The sequence below is a fragment of the Psittacula echo genome (genome assembly GCF_963264785.1).
Source record: "Psittacula echo genome assembly, chromosome: 10".
Classification (NCBI taxonomy): Eukaryota; Metazoa; Chordata; class Aves; order Psittaciformes; family Psittacidae; genus Psittacula; species Psittacula echo.
The window spans coordinates 695815-715348 of NC_137741.1; the positions used below are offsets into that span (position 1 = coordinate 695815).

The 19534-nt window shown below is 52.8% G+C and overlaps 2 protein-coding genes across 2 annotated transcripts; one reads left to right on the top strand and one right to left on the bottom strand.

Annotated features, from left to right (window-relative positions):
* Positions 1-5327: 5327 nt before the first annotated feature.
* On the top strand, positions 5328-11066 carry LOC308225488 (dual oxidase maturation factor 1-like; the record flags this gene model as incomplete). The annotated part of the gene is made up of 6 exons (XM_080626440.1): positions 5328-5474; positions 6367-6424; positions 6983-7117; positions 7270-7483; positions 8752-8966; positions 10496-11066. 6 exons carry the CDS (start codon positions 5328-5330, stop codon positions 10708-10710), a joined length of 984 nt encoding a protein of 327 aa, XP_080482566.1. The 3' UTR covers positions 10711-11066.
* Positions 11067-14950: 3884 nt separating this feature from the next.
* On the bottom strand, positions 14951-19534 carry DUOXA2 (dual oxidase maturation factor 2; the record flags this gene model as incomplete). Its single annotated transcript, XM_080626441.1, has 6 exons — positions 14951-15150; positions 15579-15793; positions 16911-17124; positions 17266-17400; positions 19199-19256; positions 19388-19534. The coding sequence occupies 6 exons, from the start codon at positions 19532-19534 to the stop codon at positions 14951-14953; spliced, it is 969 nt and encodes a 322-aa protein (XP_080482567.1).

Genomic DNA, 19534 nt, shown 5'->3' on the forward strand with positions numbered 1-19534 from the left:
ACACTGCATTGCAGTCCAAGGTGGGGTAGCGTTGCTTTGTGCATTGATTTCAAGGCTGGCAGGGAGACACCGGAGATAGGAGTTCCATGGAAATATGTGTATCATTTTAATTAGGCCTCTAACAACACGGATTACAAAAGAAAGCTTCTCTTGCAGCCTGGGACCAAGCAGTGCATCATCAACAAGCCCTGGCAAAGCCTGGAAAAGTTCAACTTGCTGATAGTTACGTCAAAGTGGCAAGAACGGCTGTTATCTGTGCGGACAGGTTCCCCAAGCTGGAGTGGCAAAATCCCTCATGAGATATGGCCCAACACTCATGCCAGGGCAGCAGAGCTCTGTCACAGAAGTGGGGCCCTCAAATTGAGGTTGGGAACCAGTCTTGGAGCTGACAACCCCATTTGCTCTTTAGTGGAGAGGCAACATCTCTAACATAGGTGCGAGATAGGCAGTGATGTCCTCCCCCTCTCCTGCGTTCTCCCAGAGTATCAGGGCCCTTGCTCAGGCTCCTCCCTATATCCCTCTGCTCTAGCAGCTGTTGCAGAGCTGCAGCGCTGGAATCAGGGCAGGCTGGAAGGGGCCGGGCACTTGGGGTCTGTGAAACAAGAGAAAAGTGATGGACCTGCTGCCCCTCAACCAGACTGGGCAATCCCAGCAAGGGTACGGCACTTTGGAAAGAACAGGGACCAGTCCCAGCCTCACTTCAGGGTGTCCATTTCCCTGGCACATGCAGGTGTTTGACTCACATTGGTGCCCATGGAAAGTCTCTGGGCAGGATGGAGATTTCAGAAAGGCAATGGGGCAGCTGGGTTTCTGTCCTCTGGATCTCTGACAGCATGTGGAAAGCTGCAACAGGACTGTAATGGGTGTAAACTGGAGCCATGTGAACATCAGGAAAAACTTCTTTACTGTGAGAGTGACAGAGCACTGGAACAGGTTGCCCAGGGGGGCTGTGGGGTCTCCTACATTGGAGATATTTAAGGCCCAGCTGGACAAGCTCCTGTGTGATGTACTCTAGGTTACCCTGCTCTTGCAGGGGGGTTGGACCAGATGATCTTTTGAGGTCCCTTCCAACCCTTGGGATTCTGTGATTCTGTGACTGGCAGTAGCTGAAAGCTGTTTAGAGCAGGGAGCAAAGATGACCAAGCAGCCCCAAGTAAGATGATCTTCCTGGCATGTGCCTCTGAAGGTCTAGGCCATAGGAGACTTGTTTCTGCCCTGCATGATGGCTCTTGGAAGGGGCAGAGATCTGATCACACAACACAACTTCTGGATGAGGATTTCCTTAAAGTGTTGCTGAAGACTCTCCTGGTCCAATTCCCACTAGGACGATGGGTGGCTCCTGCTGAGCTCTGCGTCCATGTCCTGACAGCCTTTTCTGTTGACCTTGAGCTGTCTCCATGACGAGATATGAAACCCAGCTCACTGGGCAGTGTAGTTGGCAGCAACACCTTCCCCTTCTCTCAGAATCTTTAAGTAACTTCCAAGTAGAGCTGGAAAAATAGATCCTTCTTGTAAATATATCTAGAGCCAAGTCACAGCCACAGCACTGTGAACTTCTCTGCTCCTCCATCTTTCCTCCTGTTCCTCCCTTCAAGCTGTTTCATTATTGGTCATTCAGCTGTTGCAAAGAATCCCAGGCAAGGATATGCATCCAAGTGTCTGGATGGGACATTGAATGGGCTTCATCAAACAGAGCCTCATCGTGATCCAGCAGCAGGAATCACCACATCGGGGACCAGGCTAGAAGTGTGATGAGGACAGCCAATGGGGCTGTCCATGGACACAAACACCATGTCTGTCCCACTAGCACCGATGGGTCAGGCAGAAATCCTCTGAGCAAAGGGTGGCTTCTTGGGGCTCTTGCTCCCAAATTGCCCAAATCCCCCAAATTGCCTCCCTGCCCAGGCATGTCCCCATGCCTTCCCCGCCTTGGTTCCTGGCACCATGAGTGGTGGTGGCTGATCCAACACTGCGTGGTTGCTTGCACAAGAGGTGATGGGTGCTGCTCCCCTTGTCCCCACCTCCCTCAGATGACCTGGATCGGGTGACTTATCCCTAATCGCCCCATCCATCGCTCACAAGCGAGTGAGGCAGAAGCTGCCTGATAAAACCCCTGTTACCATCATGACCTCAAGCTTTATGTAGGGCCTCTTCATGGATGCAGAGTGCTTAGTGAGGGGTAAATCCAGAAATTTTCCCACATTTACCAGCCCACAACTCCATCAGCACCCCAGGGAAGTGGAGCATCCCACCACCCCTGTCACATACTGTTTCAATCACTGCTGGGGACAGATGAGGGAACCACAGCAGTCCATGGGCTTCCCCAGTGTCTTTGCCTAAAGATGCTGTGTTGCAGGATACACCCTTTAGAGAAGGAGGGAAACTTCCCCCCTGCACACTTTCAGTTTTGCCAATAGGGCATCTACCCAAAAGGCACATCTTGTGATGCTTGTCTGAACAGCACAAACCTCGCAGTGCCTCAATCCCTTCCCCAGGAAAACCCCATACACTGGTTTGGCCAAGCCAGTGCAGAGCCCTGCTGCCTCTCCCAGATCCAGTGAGTGCAAGGAATGCTGGCCTAGCCCCTGGACAGACCAGTTCTCATCCCGCACACCACTCCACATGACATGTGGGATGAGAATCTCATCAATTAATCTCATCCCACCAATTATCAGGCACCTCCTCAGTTATCCCTGACCCCTGCTGTTATTTCTATCTTTCCAAGAGGTCCAAAGCACCACGTGTGTCCACTCAGTTGCCTCCAAGGATCTGTGCCGTTTGCTGTGAAGTCCACGTCTTCTTCTGCTTTGCAGGTACTTCCAGAGCTGACACCACATCGTCAGCATCACCTGCACCAGCAGACACCTCTGCAGCACAGCTCTGCCACACTTTTCCCAGCCCCAGGGAGGGATTCAATGTTCAGACTGGGTAGCACTGGCCTGGGACTTTAGGGGAAATAGCAAAGTCTTTGCCACAGAAATGCTTTTATTTCCTGCTTTGCATGAATTAAAACTTAGGTTTACCTCCCCCTTCCAAGCACAGCTTTCCAGGGCACCTAGCCAGGCCTGCTGCTGGGATGCATAAAGAAGTACCCAGGGGACTGCAGTAACTGTGCCAGCTTTGGAGGGAAGCCCCAGATGTGGGTCAGGAGAGTGTTTCTGCTGACCTGGGATCTCTTGGCATCAATGCAACATGCTGCAGCCAACCAGAAGGCCAAAGAATGAGAGTAAGCCCAAAAAGCTTGGATCTTCATGATCTTCACACCATGGCCAAGTGAGTAACTTGAACATTTCCTGCATAACAGGGCACTTTGACTGTATGGATCACACTGGGATCCCCTCTAGATCTGTGCCTCTCTGCTGGTCCCCTTGGCCAGCCTTGTCCAGTGACCGGCAGGTGAGCCGGGACCTTCCCAGGGAATGTACCTGGGGGATGGAGTCAGGAGCAGGGTCAGTGAGGTGACTGTGCAGCCCCAACCAGCTAGATGACCTCAGCTGGAACACTCCACTGGGCAGTGCAGGTGAGGGCTTTGAAGCTCGTGAGGAGCCTGGTAGCACCAGGGTCTTCATGTCATAAGGAGCAGCTGGACTTTTCACCACTCTGCAGGGAAAATGGAGGAAAAGAATCATAGAATCATAGAATCATGGAATGATTTGGGTTAGAAGGGACCTTAAGATCATCCAGTTCCAACCCCTGCTCATGGGTAGGGACACCTTCCACTAGACAAGGTCACCCAATGCCCTGTCCAATCAGGCCTTGAACACTGCCGGGGATGGGGCATTTATCATTTCTCTGGGCACCCTATGCCAGTGCCTCATCACCCTCACAGGGAAGAGCTTCTGCCTTAGATCTAACCCAAACTTCCCCTGTTTCAGTTTGAACACATCACCCCTTGTCCTATCGCTACAGTCCCTGATGAAGGGTCCCTCTCCAGCATCCTTGTAGCGCTGTTCAGATGCTGGAAGCTGCTCTGAGGTCTCCACGCAGCTTCTCTTCTCCAGGCTGAACAGCCCCAATGTTCTCAGCCTGTCCCCATATGGGAGGTGCTCCAGCCCCTGATCATCCTCGTGGCCTCCTCTGGACTTGCTCCAACAGCTCCGTGTCCTTATGTTGAGGACATCAGCACTGCACACAGTGCTGCAAGCAGGGTCTCAGGAGAGCAGAGCAGAGGGGCAGGATCACCTCCCTCTACCTGCTGGTCACGCTAAAATCCAGAAGGCAAACCCCGCCTGAGATCACTCACCTCAGCCACACTGCACAGCGTGGAGCTACCTGCAGCTCCCTGCCTGCTCTGGGGCTCAGCATCAGCACCAGTGGCTGGTCAGCTGTGGGTAAAGCTGGATCCAGCCACCTCTGGAGGCGGGCACCGTGAAAACACTGGGAGAAACACCACTGTGACACACTGGGCTGGCTTCTTGCCCACAGCCCTGGGAGCAGCGCAAGTGAGCAAGCAGCATCCTGGAGCACGCTGCAGCTCCACACAGCAGCCAGCCCTCGGGATCGGAGCGGCACAGGTAGGATCAAAGCCGAGAAGGAAACTGGGTGTTTCCGAAGCTGCTGCTGGATGGTCCCCATTCCCTGGGGGATGGTGAGCAGCCCTTTCTTAGGAGGAAGCAAGGAAGAACAAGGAAGAAATGTTGGCCAAGTGCCATGGCAAAAACCCAGGGCTGGCTTCCTGAGCAGCATTTGTCTTCCTCCGTGGCACAGCACTGCCTCAAGCCAGCTCCTGGGACAGAGGGTTGGCACCCTGCTGCCAGAGCCAGGCAGTTTCTCTGTCCCCTCTGGGTTATTCCTGTTCCTTTGGATGGTGAGGAGTTACCTCCAGCCAGGGCTCAGCGAGCAGCAGCCGATGGGGTGCAGCCTGTGTTTTCATGGTGATTCACCAAGCGCCCTGTGCACGACACCCACAAGCAGGAGCCAGGCTGCTTGATAGAGCTGAACCAGGGAGGGTGGAGGCACAGGCAAGAGACCGGGGTGGAGAACAAGCAGAGGAGGGGGATGACAGGCCCAGCAATGTGTGCCTGTATTCTTGTCCCATCATGGGGACAATCTGAGCATTGCAGCACGTGTCCCAGTGACTTCAGACCTGTTTTGCTCTGGGATGTACTCCCCATCCCAGCTCCCGGGAGATGGAGGGCTCTCATGGGAGATGCCTGAGTGAATGCCCAGATGCAGGACTGCAATGTGAACAGGCACTGGAGATGCACATGCTGGCAAGTGGGCAGCAGATGAACCTGTGGAGAAAGCTGGGTGGGGTGGAGGTGAGGAGGTGATTTTCTCCCCACTGTCTCTCTGGGTGTCTATTTCCAGCCCGCACAGGCAGGAAGATGACGCTATGGGATGGCTCCTTCCCCTTCTACCCTGGTGCCAATGCGTGCTTCCCCTTTGATACCACCTGGGCTGTCATTGTCTCCATCTTCCTCTCCATGTTGGCCACTTTCATCATCATCCTGCCAGGGATCCGGGGCAGGGGGGTAAGTGGAAGGGCAGGGGGAGCTCAGCCATGTGGTCCCTGCCCTGTGCATCCCAGATGCCTTCTCCTTCCCAGACTCAAAAACAGACTCGGGGAGCAAACATGCCCACGGGTTCATGGCCAGGCCTTTGGGATATCTAGCAAGCCATGGGGGTGCGCTCCAGCCCACCCCAACCCAGCATGTACCCCCATACTGTAGCCACTAAAATCCACCCAAAATTTACAAGGCACCCAGATCTGCGCTTGTCTGGATTTTGCTGTGAGCAAGCCTGAGTGACTTCACAGAAGTGGAAAAATAGGGTGAGGCTCAAAGACGTTGCTCCACTTCTCCTAAAACCTGAGTAAAAGAAGGAGATATGCACTGTGGATGCCCCAGCACTGCTCACGGGGCTCTGTGTGGCCAACAGGCCCTTGCATGCTACATGCTTGTCGCATGCTTGGCCCTGCAGTGGGGCTGGCCGAGAGGCAGCTTCCCCCAGGGAACACGCTGAGAACCCATAGCAACTGCTTTTCTCTCCAGCTGTGGCCAGCTGCCAGCACATCTAAACACATGAGGTTTGAGGAAGTGTGGAAATCCCAGCTCAGGACTATTAAAGGGAGTGTCTCCATCCTCCTTCGCAGTAAAGGGGACAGCATGACTTTCTCAAATGGGCTGGTTTTGATCTTCTTTCTCTGCCTAGATCTCCCAGCTGCCTCCTGTACCCAGAGGCAGGGATCCCCCAACCACGTGTGTCCCTGACGACACCCGCTTGCAGAGCCTGTGAGGCGACTGCCAGGGGGAGGGACAAGCCTGTTTCTCACTGTCTGGCATTCCTAAATGACACGCTTGGTGCTCAGGTCCCCGTGGCACAATCTGACTGAGACCTGTCCCCCTCCCTGTTCACCCCTTGCAGCGACTCTTCTGGTTCCTGCGGGTGGTGATGGGTCTCTTCGTGGGAGCGGTGGTCCTCAGTGAGTACCAGAGTCCTGGGGGGGAAGCTCAGGGATGCCCAAGACACGGGATGAGAAGCAAGGCAAGGGAGGGTGAACAGAGCAGCCAAGCACCAGCTCCAGCCCACGGGATGAGTTTATGGGGAAGACAGATGCCCATATGTGTCTGGGACCTGGCTCCAGCAAGTTGTGGGAGCTTCATCTGTCTCATCTCTGAAGGCTTGCAGTATGCATAGACCACCTCCAGAGCAGTCACTGGAAGCACACCACCAACTGCCAAGAGCCAGACAAACTGGGAGGTGCTTACATGAGGACCAATTCCTAGACATCAGCCCTATTGCCTCTACGACTGCAGACTGCACTGGGTCTGGGAAGAAACCAACCCAAGCAGGGCTATCAGGGCCACAGGTCTGGGTTGATACTGGGGAAGGACATATAAGGCTCCTTGGGATTTATAACCCAGGCCTGTTCCTTGGGATGGGGTAGATGATGCTCGGGCTATGGTGGCCATCATGGCAGGTGCTTCCAGCACTAGGTGTCTCACCGCCAGACTATAACTAACTTTTGAAGTCTTCACAGCCATACAGTTCACCAGGGACTGGGAGACCGGCTGGGTGACAGCAAACACCTCCTACAAGTCCTTCAGCCATGCCCTGGTAAACGTGGACATTGGGCTGCACATTGGCCTGGCGGGGCTGAATGTCACACTGGTGGGTGAGTGCATTTCACACCAGGAGAGGATTGGGTGCAAGTCTGGCAGCCATGCACCTGGGTAATGGGGCTGTGGGCCCTTGAGGTCCCGCACCAGGAAATCTTGCAGCTGCCTCCAAGTCTGAAAAAGGTCCTTAGTCTTCATTATCCGGCAGGAAACCCAGTGCATCAGCTCAATGAGACCATCAGCTACAACGAGCACTTTGCCTGGAGCTTCAGTGCAGACTACGATCACAGCTATGATGAAGGCCTGGAGAAGGGGCTCCCCAGTCCCATCCTCTACGTGGCAGAGAAGTTCACCTCCCAAAGCCCCTGCGGCGTACACAGGCAGTACCGCATCTCCAGCCACTACGCCTCCCTCACACTGTGGTAATTCAGAGCAAGAGGTCAGCCCTCTATCTGCTCACTGGGGAGGTGGAAAGAACCAGGTAGAGCACAGGGAGCTTTATAGAGCCACCCTCTTCCCTGTAAGGCCATGTCAAAGCCTTGGCTGATCTCTGTCACCCACCATTTTGCAGAATCAGGGATGCTTCCTGCACTGCCTATCTCCCCAGAGTCCTCTCCTGTGTCCTCTGGCCTGAAGTGCAAAATTGCAGTTGGAGAAAAATTATTCCTCATTTAAAGGAAAGCAGATGCAATTCTGTAGGGTGCAAAGTCCTCTCCTAAGGAAGATGCAAAACCCTAGTAAGATGTGCTGGGGTTGAGGGGATTTCCTCTCACATGCCAAAGATGGCATAAGACCTGCTGGTGGAGAGCAGGACAGACCGTCAAGAGTGTGCTCAGAGGCTGTCTTGTGGCATTGAGCTGAGAGCTCTTGTGTGTGTTGTCATCTCGGAGCCTCAGAGCATCCACATGTGTCTCAGAGGTCGTGGGAAAGGCACTGCAGGCAAGAGTGTTGTCCTACAATTCCCCCTCTAGACATAGGCTCCAGGTCCTTGCCACATCTCATTTTTTACTTCCAAGAAAAACAACTAGCCCTGCCCAAACCTTCCTGCCATTGAGAAGGAGCATTTCAAGGCAGGGATGTTGATGTAAACTTATTTTTCTTTATTATTCTTGGAATCAGAACAATTTGTTAGGGTCACCTCCCCAGTGAGCTAAAGCCAAACCCCATGCACAGGGCAGGGCTGGCAGCTGGGCTCACTCTAAGTGCTGAATCAGATGTAGGCATGGCTCCTTGTGTGGTTCTCCAAACAAAGGCCTCCCTTGTTGCCATTCTCCCTTTGAACAGGTGAGAACTGCCTGGGAGCAGCCAGTTGTGGAGGACCACAAGAGTCAGAGAAGGAGAAAGAAAGACCTCTAGAGGTCTCCAGCCCCCTACCCAAAGCAGGGCTCATGTTAAAGCCATATCAAGGTGCTTAGGGCTTCATGAACTTCAATACCGGATGTCCCCAGACATGGAGATCCTTCTCCAGCACTGTGGGACCTGTCCTGCAGCTCCACCATCCATGCAATTATGGAATTGTTTGGATTGGAAGGGACCTCCTTAGATCAGTCTGTCCAGCCTACCTGCTCAAGCAGGACCAGCTAGAGCAGGTTTCCTAGGGCAGTATCTTTCCATTAGGATGTGGAAAGGAGACCCTCAGAAGAGGCTCCAATCATGCCACCTTCTGCTCGGTTTTGTGGTCGTTTTTCAGGATGGCCTTTTGCACATGGCTCGTTTCCATCCTGTTGTTCTCCATGCCCATCCTGCTCTATGGTGGCTACATGCTTCTGCTCACTGCCGCACTGATGCTCTTCTCACTGCTCTTCTTCTTCACTGCACGGAGCACCGCTAAGTGCCCCATCCGGTTTGGCACAGCTGCCTTGAAAACAGACTATGGAGGATCCTTTTGGCTGACATTAGCGACAGGTGAGTGCTCAGCTTGCTCCTGGGGTTTTACTCTCCATCCCTGCAGCAATGACGCTCAGTGATGCTTCAGCAGCACCTCATCCCTTCTGTCTCCATGGCTGGTTGCAGAAAATTATGTTTTATTTTGTTTTGATTTTGATCTTTTTTTTCCAATGGAATACACGAATTCAGGATAACATCATCAGACTGGGAGAAAAAGAGCGGAGCAGCCAGGACACCCTAATGGCCAAAGTTATCTGCAGGGAGGTGTGCCCAGAGGAGTGCTGTGAAAGTCAGAACTCAGAGTCAGGGAAAGACCCGGCCTGGAGGGACCATTGAGGGTCTCTCTCCCAGCCCTTGCCCAGAGCAGGGCTAACCGTAAAGCCATATCAGCCTTGTTCAGTCTGACGGTGTTTGTCCACATAGCTAGAGACCCTCTCTGCCTCTCAGGACCTGCCCCACATGGTCCCACTCATGGGCAGCAATTGTTTCCTTTTCTCAAAGTGGAATTTCCCATGTTATAACTGTGAACCTCCGAGAAGGAGAGTGGCTCTTTGTCAGTAGCAGAAGGTGGCGATTACGTCCCCTTCAAGGCTCCTCTTTTTCAGGCTAAACAAACCCAGCTCCTCAAGCCTTTCCCCATACCTGGTGGGCTCCAGACCCAACTCTCTCGGCCATTTGCCAAGTTCATTGACTTTTTTGGTACCTCTCATGAAGGCATATCATTTAGATCCCATCAGAGGCACTTAGAACTTTATATCAGACCCTAATCATGAGATTCTTACTGTCTTCTGCTAGAAGACTGAAATAGAAATTGAGAAAGTTTGTGACGTTTAGAAGCCAGATAGGCTGCATCCAAAGAATAAATGATAGAGAAACAGTAGAGCTAGACAAAGAAATAACTCCTCTGTTCAAGGAATTGTGAATTGTGCAGAAAATAATTATATTGTCTAGTGTCATAGATCGAACCAGAAAATCCGTGGAAATGCCAGAGGGAGCAGAGCAGTACAGTCTGACAGACACCGAAATGTCTGTTATAATCTCAGCCCTTTCAGATAAAGAAGGAACTTTGTCAAAGTAACTTCCAAGTTATCTGGTAGTTGTGTAAAACCACTCACTAGGACACATGAGAATCAGGTCTATGCATTGATTAGTACTTAAGTAGGGCCAGACTATTCTGAGGTCATTCTGTAGAGGAATCATGTTTGGTAATTCTCTTTGCCTTTGGTTTCTCCACCTGTTAATAGAGATAATTTCCTAGAGACATGGGTTAGTGGTGGTCTTGGCAGTGCGGGGATAATGGTTGGACTTGATGATCTTAGAGGTTTTTCCAACCTGGTTGCTTCTATCATTCTATTCTGTGATTCTCTTGTGCTGGGGTGCCCAGAGTGATTGCAGAGTCCACATGTGGAGATGAAAGTAACACCTTCCCTTGACCTCCTGGCTGATGCCATGTGCCGTCAGCCTCCAGCCCCACATCTGGGTCTGGATGGGGCTGGGACACAGCAGGGAAGAGGTGATAACATGTCTCTCCATGCTGTGCATTGCAGGGCTGCTGTGCCTGCTGCTGGGGCTGGGTGTCATCATCTTCAACTCTGTGCAGCCAGAGAAACTGAAGCTTGTCTTTAACCTGGATGAGGGAAAGGCAGAAGAAGAGGAGGGGTGGGACAAGCCCTACCTGCCTGCCGAGCCCAGCTCCTCCGCACAGGACATGCTGATGGTGCCCCTGAGTGAGCTTTGTGAGGTGACAGCCACCCAGCAGTAAGGGCAAAGCCAGAGGACACCCCTTCTGAATCCACGCTCCTGTCCAACTACACCAGGAGCACGGGTGGGAAGAGACATAAGAGCCGGGTGACGAGAACATCCAAGCCTGGAAAAGGGTCTCAAATATGGCAACTTGCCCTCTCTTTTTTTTTTTTTGTTTTTATTTTCTGTTGTTTTACTCACCAGCAGCCGGAAGGAGGTTTTGGGGTAGAGACAATCCATGCCCCATCCCTGATTGTCCAGTTACAGGCACTGGGCTACTGCCCTTCCCCTTAGTCCATCCCTAACAAACCTTAAGAGTCCTAAAGCAGACACTAAACTAGAGCAAAAAGGAGAAACCAAATAGCTGCAGATGCATAGCTATGAACGAAAGCAGTAGAGCCCCTGCAACAGCACCCCCACCCTGAAGGTCCCCAAGAAGTCCCCTCTGCTCAGGGATGGTCTTTCCAGCAGTGGCCAGGAAGAGTGAGAGGAGCTGTGCTCACCAGGATGCTCTGTACCTGGTCTTGGTTGGAGAGCAGTTTGGCAAAGGAGGCCCACGATTTAGTACGATACTGGAAGCACCAGACCTTGGAGGACTCCTGGATTTCAGACCCATACTGACACCCCACAGCTCAAGTTCGATGCAAGTCCAAGATGTGCTGGGCTGTACACTGGGCTGGAAATGGCACAGTTAGGGAGCTGATTGATTGGCTCCTGCTTCTTACAGTGCTTATAAACACACTAAACCACAGCCACCAGCCTGTGAGTTGTTGGTGCTGTCGTAACCCTCTGAACAGAGGAAAAGATGTTTCAGTGGGAGAGAAGGAGAGGAGGAGATGGGAATGGAGGTGCTACGGTGCCTGGGAGTGGCTGTAATCACTTAACAAGAGGTGAGCATCACACCAAGCCTGGGAGGGAGGGGAGGAAGAATGTTTCAGGTTTGCACCCCTTTAACTGTGTGCAGGTTTTGCAACATTTTTGTTTGTTTGGTGTTTGCTCACTTATTTTCCCCTCTATCTCAATAAAATAAGTTGAACCTGGTCTTTCTCTTTTCCGTCAATAGAGGTGTCCCTCTGAGGGGTAGCTGGCTGGGGATGCTCTGTTGCTGTGACATGGCAGCCATAGGGAAGGAAAGAAGGCCAAGGCAAAGGCAGAGGCCAGTTTTGGTCGCATATGGGGCATCTGACCATGGCTAGTAGGCACAGTGCAATACAGGCAAGTCAACACACAGTATACAGGGTAACAGCGCATCCCTAGGAAAACAAACAGGGGCTATATGGGAAGGCTTTAGCTCCTGGAGTGACCCTGGGCATGTGGAAGGCTTGATGGGAGCAATACCCAGCTCAGCAGAGAATTTTGCAGAGGGACCACAGTGAGCCTTGGCATGCTCAGATATGGCATCCTGCCCCATCCCACTCTGGATTGAAGAGCCTTCAACCTAGAGGACCTAGAGGACTCAACAGGCATTTAAGAATAGGTTGAAACTGAACAACTTGGATGTTCCCAATGGCATCTATGAGGTGATGCTTCAGCCTGCAGATGAACTAGATCAACGTGCAACAAACCCCTTTTATTTCATAGAATCATAGAATGGTTTGGGTTGGAAAGGACCTTAATATCATCTAGCTCAACCCCCTGCCATGGGCAGGGACACCTCACACTAGATCATGACACCCAAGGCTCTGTCCAGCCTGGCCTTGAACACTGCCTGAATTGCCTTGAACACTTTACTGAACTGAAATTCAGCCCTCATAAACTTCTGCCTTTCCTGGCATGTTCCCCTGGCATCCAAGCCTGGGGCAGGGGAGTTGGCAGCTCTGCATGCCTGGTGCAATGAGTGCCTCCAGGAGTGTGGACCACCATCCTTGCAGAGCCCCAGGCTGTAATTTCTGAGTTTGCTCCACTGTTGGCACTGACTCTCTGGTTAGACTTCAGATTCGCTGGACACTGTGGGGCCAGAAGCAGCCTGGGCCAAGAGCCAGGGATTTAATGTCAATTATTTTGCATCTTGTTGTCCAAGAAAGCTCAGTCCGTCAGGAAACTGAGCCTGGAGCTGAGGTGGACAGAGGAGGTAGGACCTGCAGCAGCATAACACAGGGGCCATACAGCCACAGCTCTTATGGTGCATGCGAAGAAGCTACTATGACAACGTGTAGTGAGGAACATAATCATCCCTGAGCAATGGCCCTCATGTGTGCTCCTCCCTGTGGTGGCAAGGAAAGAAGTCTTCAACTTGCAGTTGCCAGCCCCATGACACAGCCAGCCCCTATTGCCCTGGCAGTGTTCAAGGGCAGGCTGGATGGGGCTTGGAGCAACCTGGTCTAGTGGAAGGTGTTCCTGTCCATGGCAGAGGGCTGGAACTGGGGGAGCTTTAAGGTCCCTTCCAACACAAATCATCCTGGGATTCAGTGATTCTGTGACCCCCTGTTCTTCACAAGACCAATGTGTGAAGGGGTCTCTGCATCCCCCCTCATGTCATTGCCTCTGCTCAGTTGGCCCCATGCAAGCCTGGCTGCAGAAATCCCAGCTGTCCTGTGTTTGCTAGGAAGTGGGCAAGGCACACAAAATTCTGATGTCTCTGTGCTTCAAAGAGATTGAATTTTGTTTGTTCTGTCGATTTGGGTTCGGGGCCCTGTGTGTCTGATGCAACAGGACAAAGCTTTTCCTCCGGTGAGGATGCTATTGGGGGGAATCATTCCTAAAAGCAGGAGGTAAGGTTGGAGAGTGCCAGATGCACTGGCAGAAAGGGTGGGCCCCCAGCCTCCTGTGTTCTCAGGGGACAGGATCTGTCCCACACCAGCCCCAATAACTTGTGGCTGGTTGTAGCACCTTCCCACGATGCCTCTGCACATGGCTTGCGTTTGGAAGCAAGAAAGACTCGAGAAAGGATCCTCCTTTTCCTGAGGGAGTTTTGTTGGTTTAATCTTACAGCTTCTGTCCTGCCGCTAGGATAGTTAAAGTCCTTTCGAAACTCTCCTATAGCCTACAGTGCACTGCTCTCCAATACAAGGGTGGCACCTTAACCCATGCCAACGAGCCTCATCCTTCCTTGGGGATACCTCTGCCAGGGCAGCTTCCCCCATGGGAAGGATGTGTCTGCGGGGGACTTAGGATGAGCCAAGGCTCATAACCCCACTTGAGAAACCAGCCCCCCAGAATGCCCAAAGTATTTCAAAGGAGTGGGTTTTTAACGAAGTTTTATCGAAAATAATAACTCATGCCCAATAAGAAATCACATTAGTGCAACACAAATGGCTCATGAAAGAAATAAGTAACTTAACAGTGAGGGTCTTTTCTCAGAAAAAAAAAAGAGCCAAAATACTGCAATTATGTCCTTTACAATTAATTGGACTGAAGTGGCTCAGGTCTCCAGCATTCAGATGTGGAGATCTCTTTGTGCCAGCCATGGAAACTTCATCAGGCTGGTGGGTTAGGACCCCATCTCCTGTTTGTAATAAAGAAACTTGATGCACTTCATTTCTCCCCTTGATTGGGTTTGACTCCTGGCCTTGTCTTACATTTTGTGGTGAGCCCAGCCAGCTCAGGTGTGCTCCAGTTGGACAGGGTCAATGTCGTTCTTCCATCTCCTTCCTTTCCTGTGACATCTTTTTGGCCCACACTAGACTACAAGTGTTATCTAAGAAAGCCCAAGTTGGAAAGTGAAAATAACCACATCACCACATTCCCCACTGGCAAACTCCACGGCATGTTCACTCAGTCTGTACTTCTGGAGCATCTGTTTTATTCTAGCTCATGCAGCATCCAGCCTTATGGCCTTTGGGTTTGTGCCTGGCCTTCCTAGGTAGGCCTGAAGGTCTACACTAAGTGTCAGTGCTTGGGAAAGAAATGAGAGGATTTAATTACCAGCTTTTTGAATTGCTGGTGCTCCCCTAAGCACCAGCGAGCTCAGTTTCTGGGGTGGGAACTGGCCATCAGAGAATCACTGCACAAAGCTGTGCCAGGGATGGACCAGGAAGGACATTTCTGTTAGAACAGAGATTCCCAGATGAGTGTGCAGCTTTAGCCACTGGAGCTGGGAGCTGCTCCAATGGCAGCCTGCTGGCTCCCTGCAAAGCCTGCCCTTTTCCAGAGGGCATGGTCAGGGAGTCAGAGTCTGCAAGGCAAGTACTCATCCCAACATGGATCTGTGTACTCTTCAAAGGCAGTTGGATAGAAAAATGGGTCTCTGGGGACATCAAGAAGTGTTTGTGCTCTGCCCTTTCAGGCCCACTTCAGGGAATGAGTGAAGAAACTTTCTTCTAGATGAGGTTGGGGTTGAGTTTGGAGGGCTGAGAAGGAGATAGTCCTCTGTTCGCAAAATGAAGGTTGATGTACGCTTCAGTCATCTCCTGGAACTCTTCTGCTTTGTCCTCACGGAGATCAAAGAAAGTTTTCAGGAGGTCCAAGTTGCAGTAGTGCAGTGTGACAACACTGATCCCAGCCACAAAACAGAGCAAGCCTGGAAGACATGCTCTCTAAGAACATTCCTGTCAACCCCAGCACATTTCCCCCCTGTAGCCCTCCTTTGATGGTCCCCTGCCAGGGGACAACGCCTTTTCTCATGGAAGATGGCCTTCTACTGCGTGAGGTAGCTTCAGCTGCTGTGCTGAGCTCCTTAAAACCCAAGCAAGTGATGCCCATCTTTTTTTTACTGCACTTCAGGGACTAAAACTCCCTCCACCACCCTTGAGATGGGGATGGTGCTCCCCCACCTGCCAGCCCTGTCCGCATCTCTGCCAGGATCTGTTTTGCCAAGGCCCAGGCTGAGTCTCTGGTGGGCTGCAATCCCCAAACCCTCTCACTGCCATTACTGGAGTGAAAGCACTGGGGCTCTGGCACACCCAGAGAGACAAGGTGCTGTGCCCTGATGTAGCTTGGTGTCCTTACCAATGACCAGCGTGAGCCAGAAGGATCCTCCATAGCCTGTGTGCAGGGTGGCAGTTCCAAACTGGATCAGGCACATCGGGGAGTTTCTCACAGTGGAGAATGACAGCAGTGAAAAGACCATGAAGGCCCCTGTGACGAGGAGCATGTAGCCTCCGTAGACTAGGACAGGCATAGAAAAGAGCATGTTGGAGATGAGCCAAGTGCAAAAGGCCACCCTGGAGACAGGAGAAGACCAGTGCATTAGTTGTGCAAGTGCCACTCACTAGGATGCTCTGTGTGAAGATTTCCATGCGGGAGGAGGAATCTGGGCTCCTGGTTGCACTGTATGAGGCCCAGAAGCTCTGTGGCAATCTGCAGTGATCTTGAGCCTCTCAGGCTGAGCAAGCAGATGTGCAATGCTCATGCTGCTACATCCAGAAGGCAGAAGCTGGGATTTCTTCCCATTGCTCAGCCCAGAGACCATGTGTCTCCAGCCCCAGAGAGGCCACAGCAGCCCACTGAGTGCATCTAGACCATCTCAGCTCCCTGTCCTTCCATGTATGAGGCAGTGCAGACCCCAGAGAGTAGCTCACAGGACTGGGATGATTGCAGAAGCAGGCACAAGTCCTTTGCAGCAGCTCTGGACTTGGCTGAAGGGCTGGGTGACAGGGGAAGCCTTTAGCTACGGCCCAGGAGCTCTTGCTCCATGGCATTGCCAGGCCCCTTTCCTAGCTTCCTCATCCCTGCTGTCAAACCCAGAGCAGGGGGAACAACACTGCAATGGCCCTTGCCCTCCACTACCCATGGTAGAGCAGACCATCTCCTAGTCCCGTGGACCAGCTCTCCCTCAGCCCAAGTGAGCAGAATCATGTTGCTACTCAGCAGATCCTGCTGAAGAGTTGAGATTGGCCCCAAAATAACAGCATTATCAGCTTTTCCTCATCTGGTCCCACTCCCAGACATCACATACCCTCACAGACGGGAATGGGAGAGTTCTGCACATACCCATGACCCCATGGCCACTGAGGACAGCAGCTCCGATTGCCTCCATGGAGATGGACCCCTGCCGTCATTCCTGCCTCATGGCAAGGATCTACACCACATTTCTCCCTTCTGTGCCCAGCTGTCATGGAGTTGATCAGCAGAGAGAACCAGGACCTCCTATCTGCTCATCCCAAGGTGCCCACAGGGTCACTGGTTTGACAGCAGACCTTGCAGAGGCCCCTCCCTGCACATAGCATTCCTGCTGGCAGCGTGCAACCACCATCCATCTCAGAGGCCTAGGGACAAGGCAGCAAAGCCCTTCCCACATCCTTGCATCTCCCCTGCCTGCTCCAGGAGAGAAAGGCTCACCAGAGAGTGGCCGATGCGTAGTGGTTGGAGATGCGGTACTGCCTCTGCATGCTGCAGGGGCTTCGCGCAGTGAACTTCTCCGCCACGTAGAGGATGGGCCTGGGCAGCCCCCTCTCCAGTCCTTGGCTGTAGCTCCGGTCATAGTCTGCATTGAAGCTCCAGGGAAAGTGCTCATTGTAGTTGATGGTCTCATTGACCTGATGCACTGGGTTTCCTGATGGAGGGAGAAGAGCAAGGTCCTGCTGTGTCCCCGCATTCAGGGTGCTGCCAGTCAGGAGAATGGGCACCCCAGGGACAGCAGGACCCAGAAGCCTCCTGGGGCCATCAGAGCTGCAGATGGGGACATCAGACTCACCCCTGAGCGAGATGTTCACCCCCGCCAGGCCGATGTGCAGCCCGATGTCCGCGCTCACCAGGGCTGGGCTGAAGGACTTGTAGGAGGTGTTTGCCCTCACCCAGCCGGTCTCCCAGTCTCCCGTGAACTGCACAGCTGCCAGGAAGGGTAAAGCTGGGGTTAAAGTGGGGCTTTGCCGTGCCTCAGGGGGGAATCACCAGGGAGCAGACGCAGTGTTCCCACCGGCACTGCAAGGGAGGGTGAGGAGGGCAGGATTGCTGACTCAGCTGCCAGGACCTGCCTCAACCAGCTCCCACGCCCTGGCAGAGCTCCCGTCCTTCCCTTGCTGATCATCCACTCCCTTCATCTGGGACAGGGAGAGCTCAGATCCCCAGGGACGAAGCCCGTGACCTGATTCCTCCTCGGACATCCTCTCCAGGACTTCCCTGCAAGCTCCCCACCACGATGAGCAGCGCAGTCCCTGGGACAGGCCTCTGAAAGTAGCCCATTGCTCAGCCTTGGGAGCAGGTGAGTTTCATTCCAAGTATTAAACTGTATGGTTGCACTACGAGTGAATAGTGAGAAGATCCCTGTCAGACGGAGGGGGTGAGAGGGGTGGTGAGTGCCGTCACAGCTCTGACAGCCATTTCAGCTGGGGAAAAAGAAAAGTTTGGAGCATTTCAGGTATATATTTTTTGTAACAAAATGCCCTTTCCAGAACCACTTTCACTTTGCAGTGGGCTTCATTTTCCAGCACTGAAAAGAGCTGAAAGTGAAGGCAATGGTTTAAGCTCAAGCTGAACAAGAAAACCTACCCAAAAGTGAGCTCAGTTGCTGAATCAACTTATGGGGGCACTGATCCAGTAGCAGCTCTGCAGGAACATTTTCTAGCTGCAGGGTTGAGCATGCCCTGCTGCTGCCAAACAGAAACCTGGATGCCAGCTTTAAAACAATGAATTCCTCCTGTGTGCCCAAGCAGCTACTGGCTGCATCCTTGTACCAGGAGCGGTGCTGGAGGGTTCTCCAGGGCTGGGCTGGCTAAAGCTGTGGAGCAAGCCCTGACCTCCAAACTCTGCCATTTCCAGCCTGGCACCGCATTCCTGGGTGGCTCTGGTGGCATCTCCCAGCACATGGACATCCCTCGGTGGAGGGTGAGCACCGCGTGCTGGACCATGTGTCACCTGGCCGAGTCCCACGGCTGGTCACACTTCTATCTACTTCTATTGCCTGGTCATATCAGGGCTGCATCATTTAGGTTGTGCTTCATGATCCCTCACCAAGCAGTCTTATGATCTGCCTTGTCCTTCACAGCAGAATTTCTTCGGTTTAGGGCCAGGGCTGGTTGCTTTCCCTGTCTGGCATCTTCTGTCTCCTTAGTACATCTTCCACTTATATGCCCTGTCTGAGTCAGAAATCCCACAGCCTGGTTTCCCTCACCACTGCCATTTATTACAAGAGATTTCCTGGTTTGTACTTAATCAAATCATCTCTTCTATCTCCTCCCTCCTGCCTTGCTCTGTGGAAGGTCTTTTACCGCTCCCCTGTTCCGCCCCCCGTGTTCTATTTCAACCTGCTCTCTTCTCATCACAAAGATCCTCTCACCCTTCAAACATACCTGGCCACTCTCTGAGCTGCTCAGCCGTGCTCCCTCAGCTTGCATGGTCAGAGGAACATGGGGCTGTGCAGCCCACCAGAGCTGGGGCTGTTCCACCTCGGTGATGAAGTTACAGCCAGCAAAGCTCCCTCTCAGTTCAGGGGTGACCACAGCATCTCCAGGTGCCAGGGATGGGGAAGCCCTTTGGGGAAGCTGTGTGACAGCTTTGCAGGGTAGGCGTAGGGTGGACCCTGCAACCAGCCTCAGCTGTGACCACCAGCTCACATATCCCAGACACAGACCCTGCCCAGGGTTTATTCCTGCCTCAAGCCCCCCCTCCACGGGATGAGCAGCACTTACTGACGATCACCACTCCCATGATGAGGCTGAAGAGAATCCGGAGGGTCCAGTACAGCCTCTGAGGGGACACAGGACATAGGACATCAGGCAGGAAGGAGCAGCCCCAGCTCACCCCAAACCAGCCAGGAGTGTCCCAGCACCCAGAATGAGGGAAGCAGATGCTTATCCCCAGGGAGAGGGGTCACGCACCACCCGTCCGCGGATGCCCGGGATAATGAGCAGGAAGCTGCAAGCAAATGTTAGGAAGACCACGATCACTATGATGGTGCGGACATCAAACATGGAGACTTTTCTCTGCTGCAGGTAGAAGGGGTAGACACCATCAAGGAGAGTCAT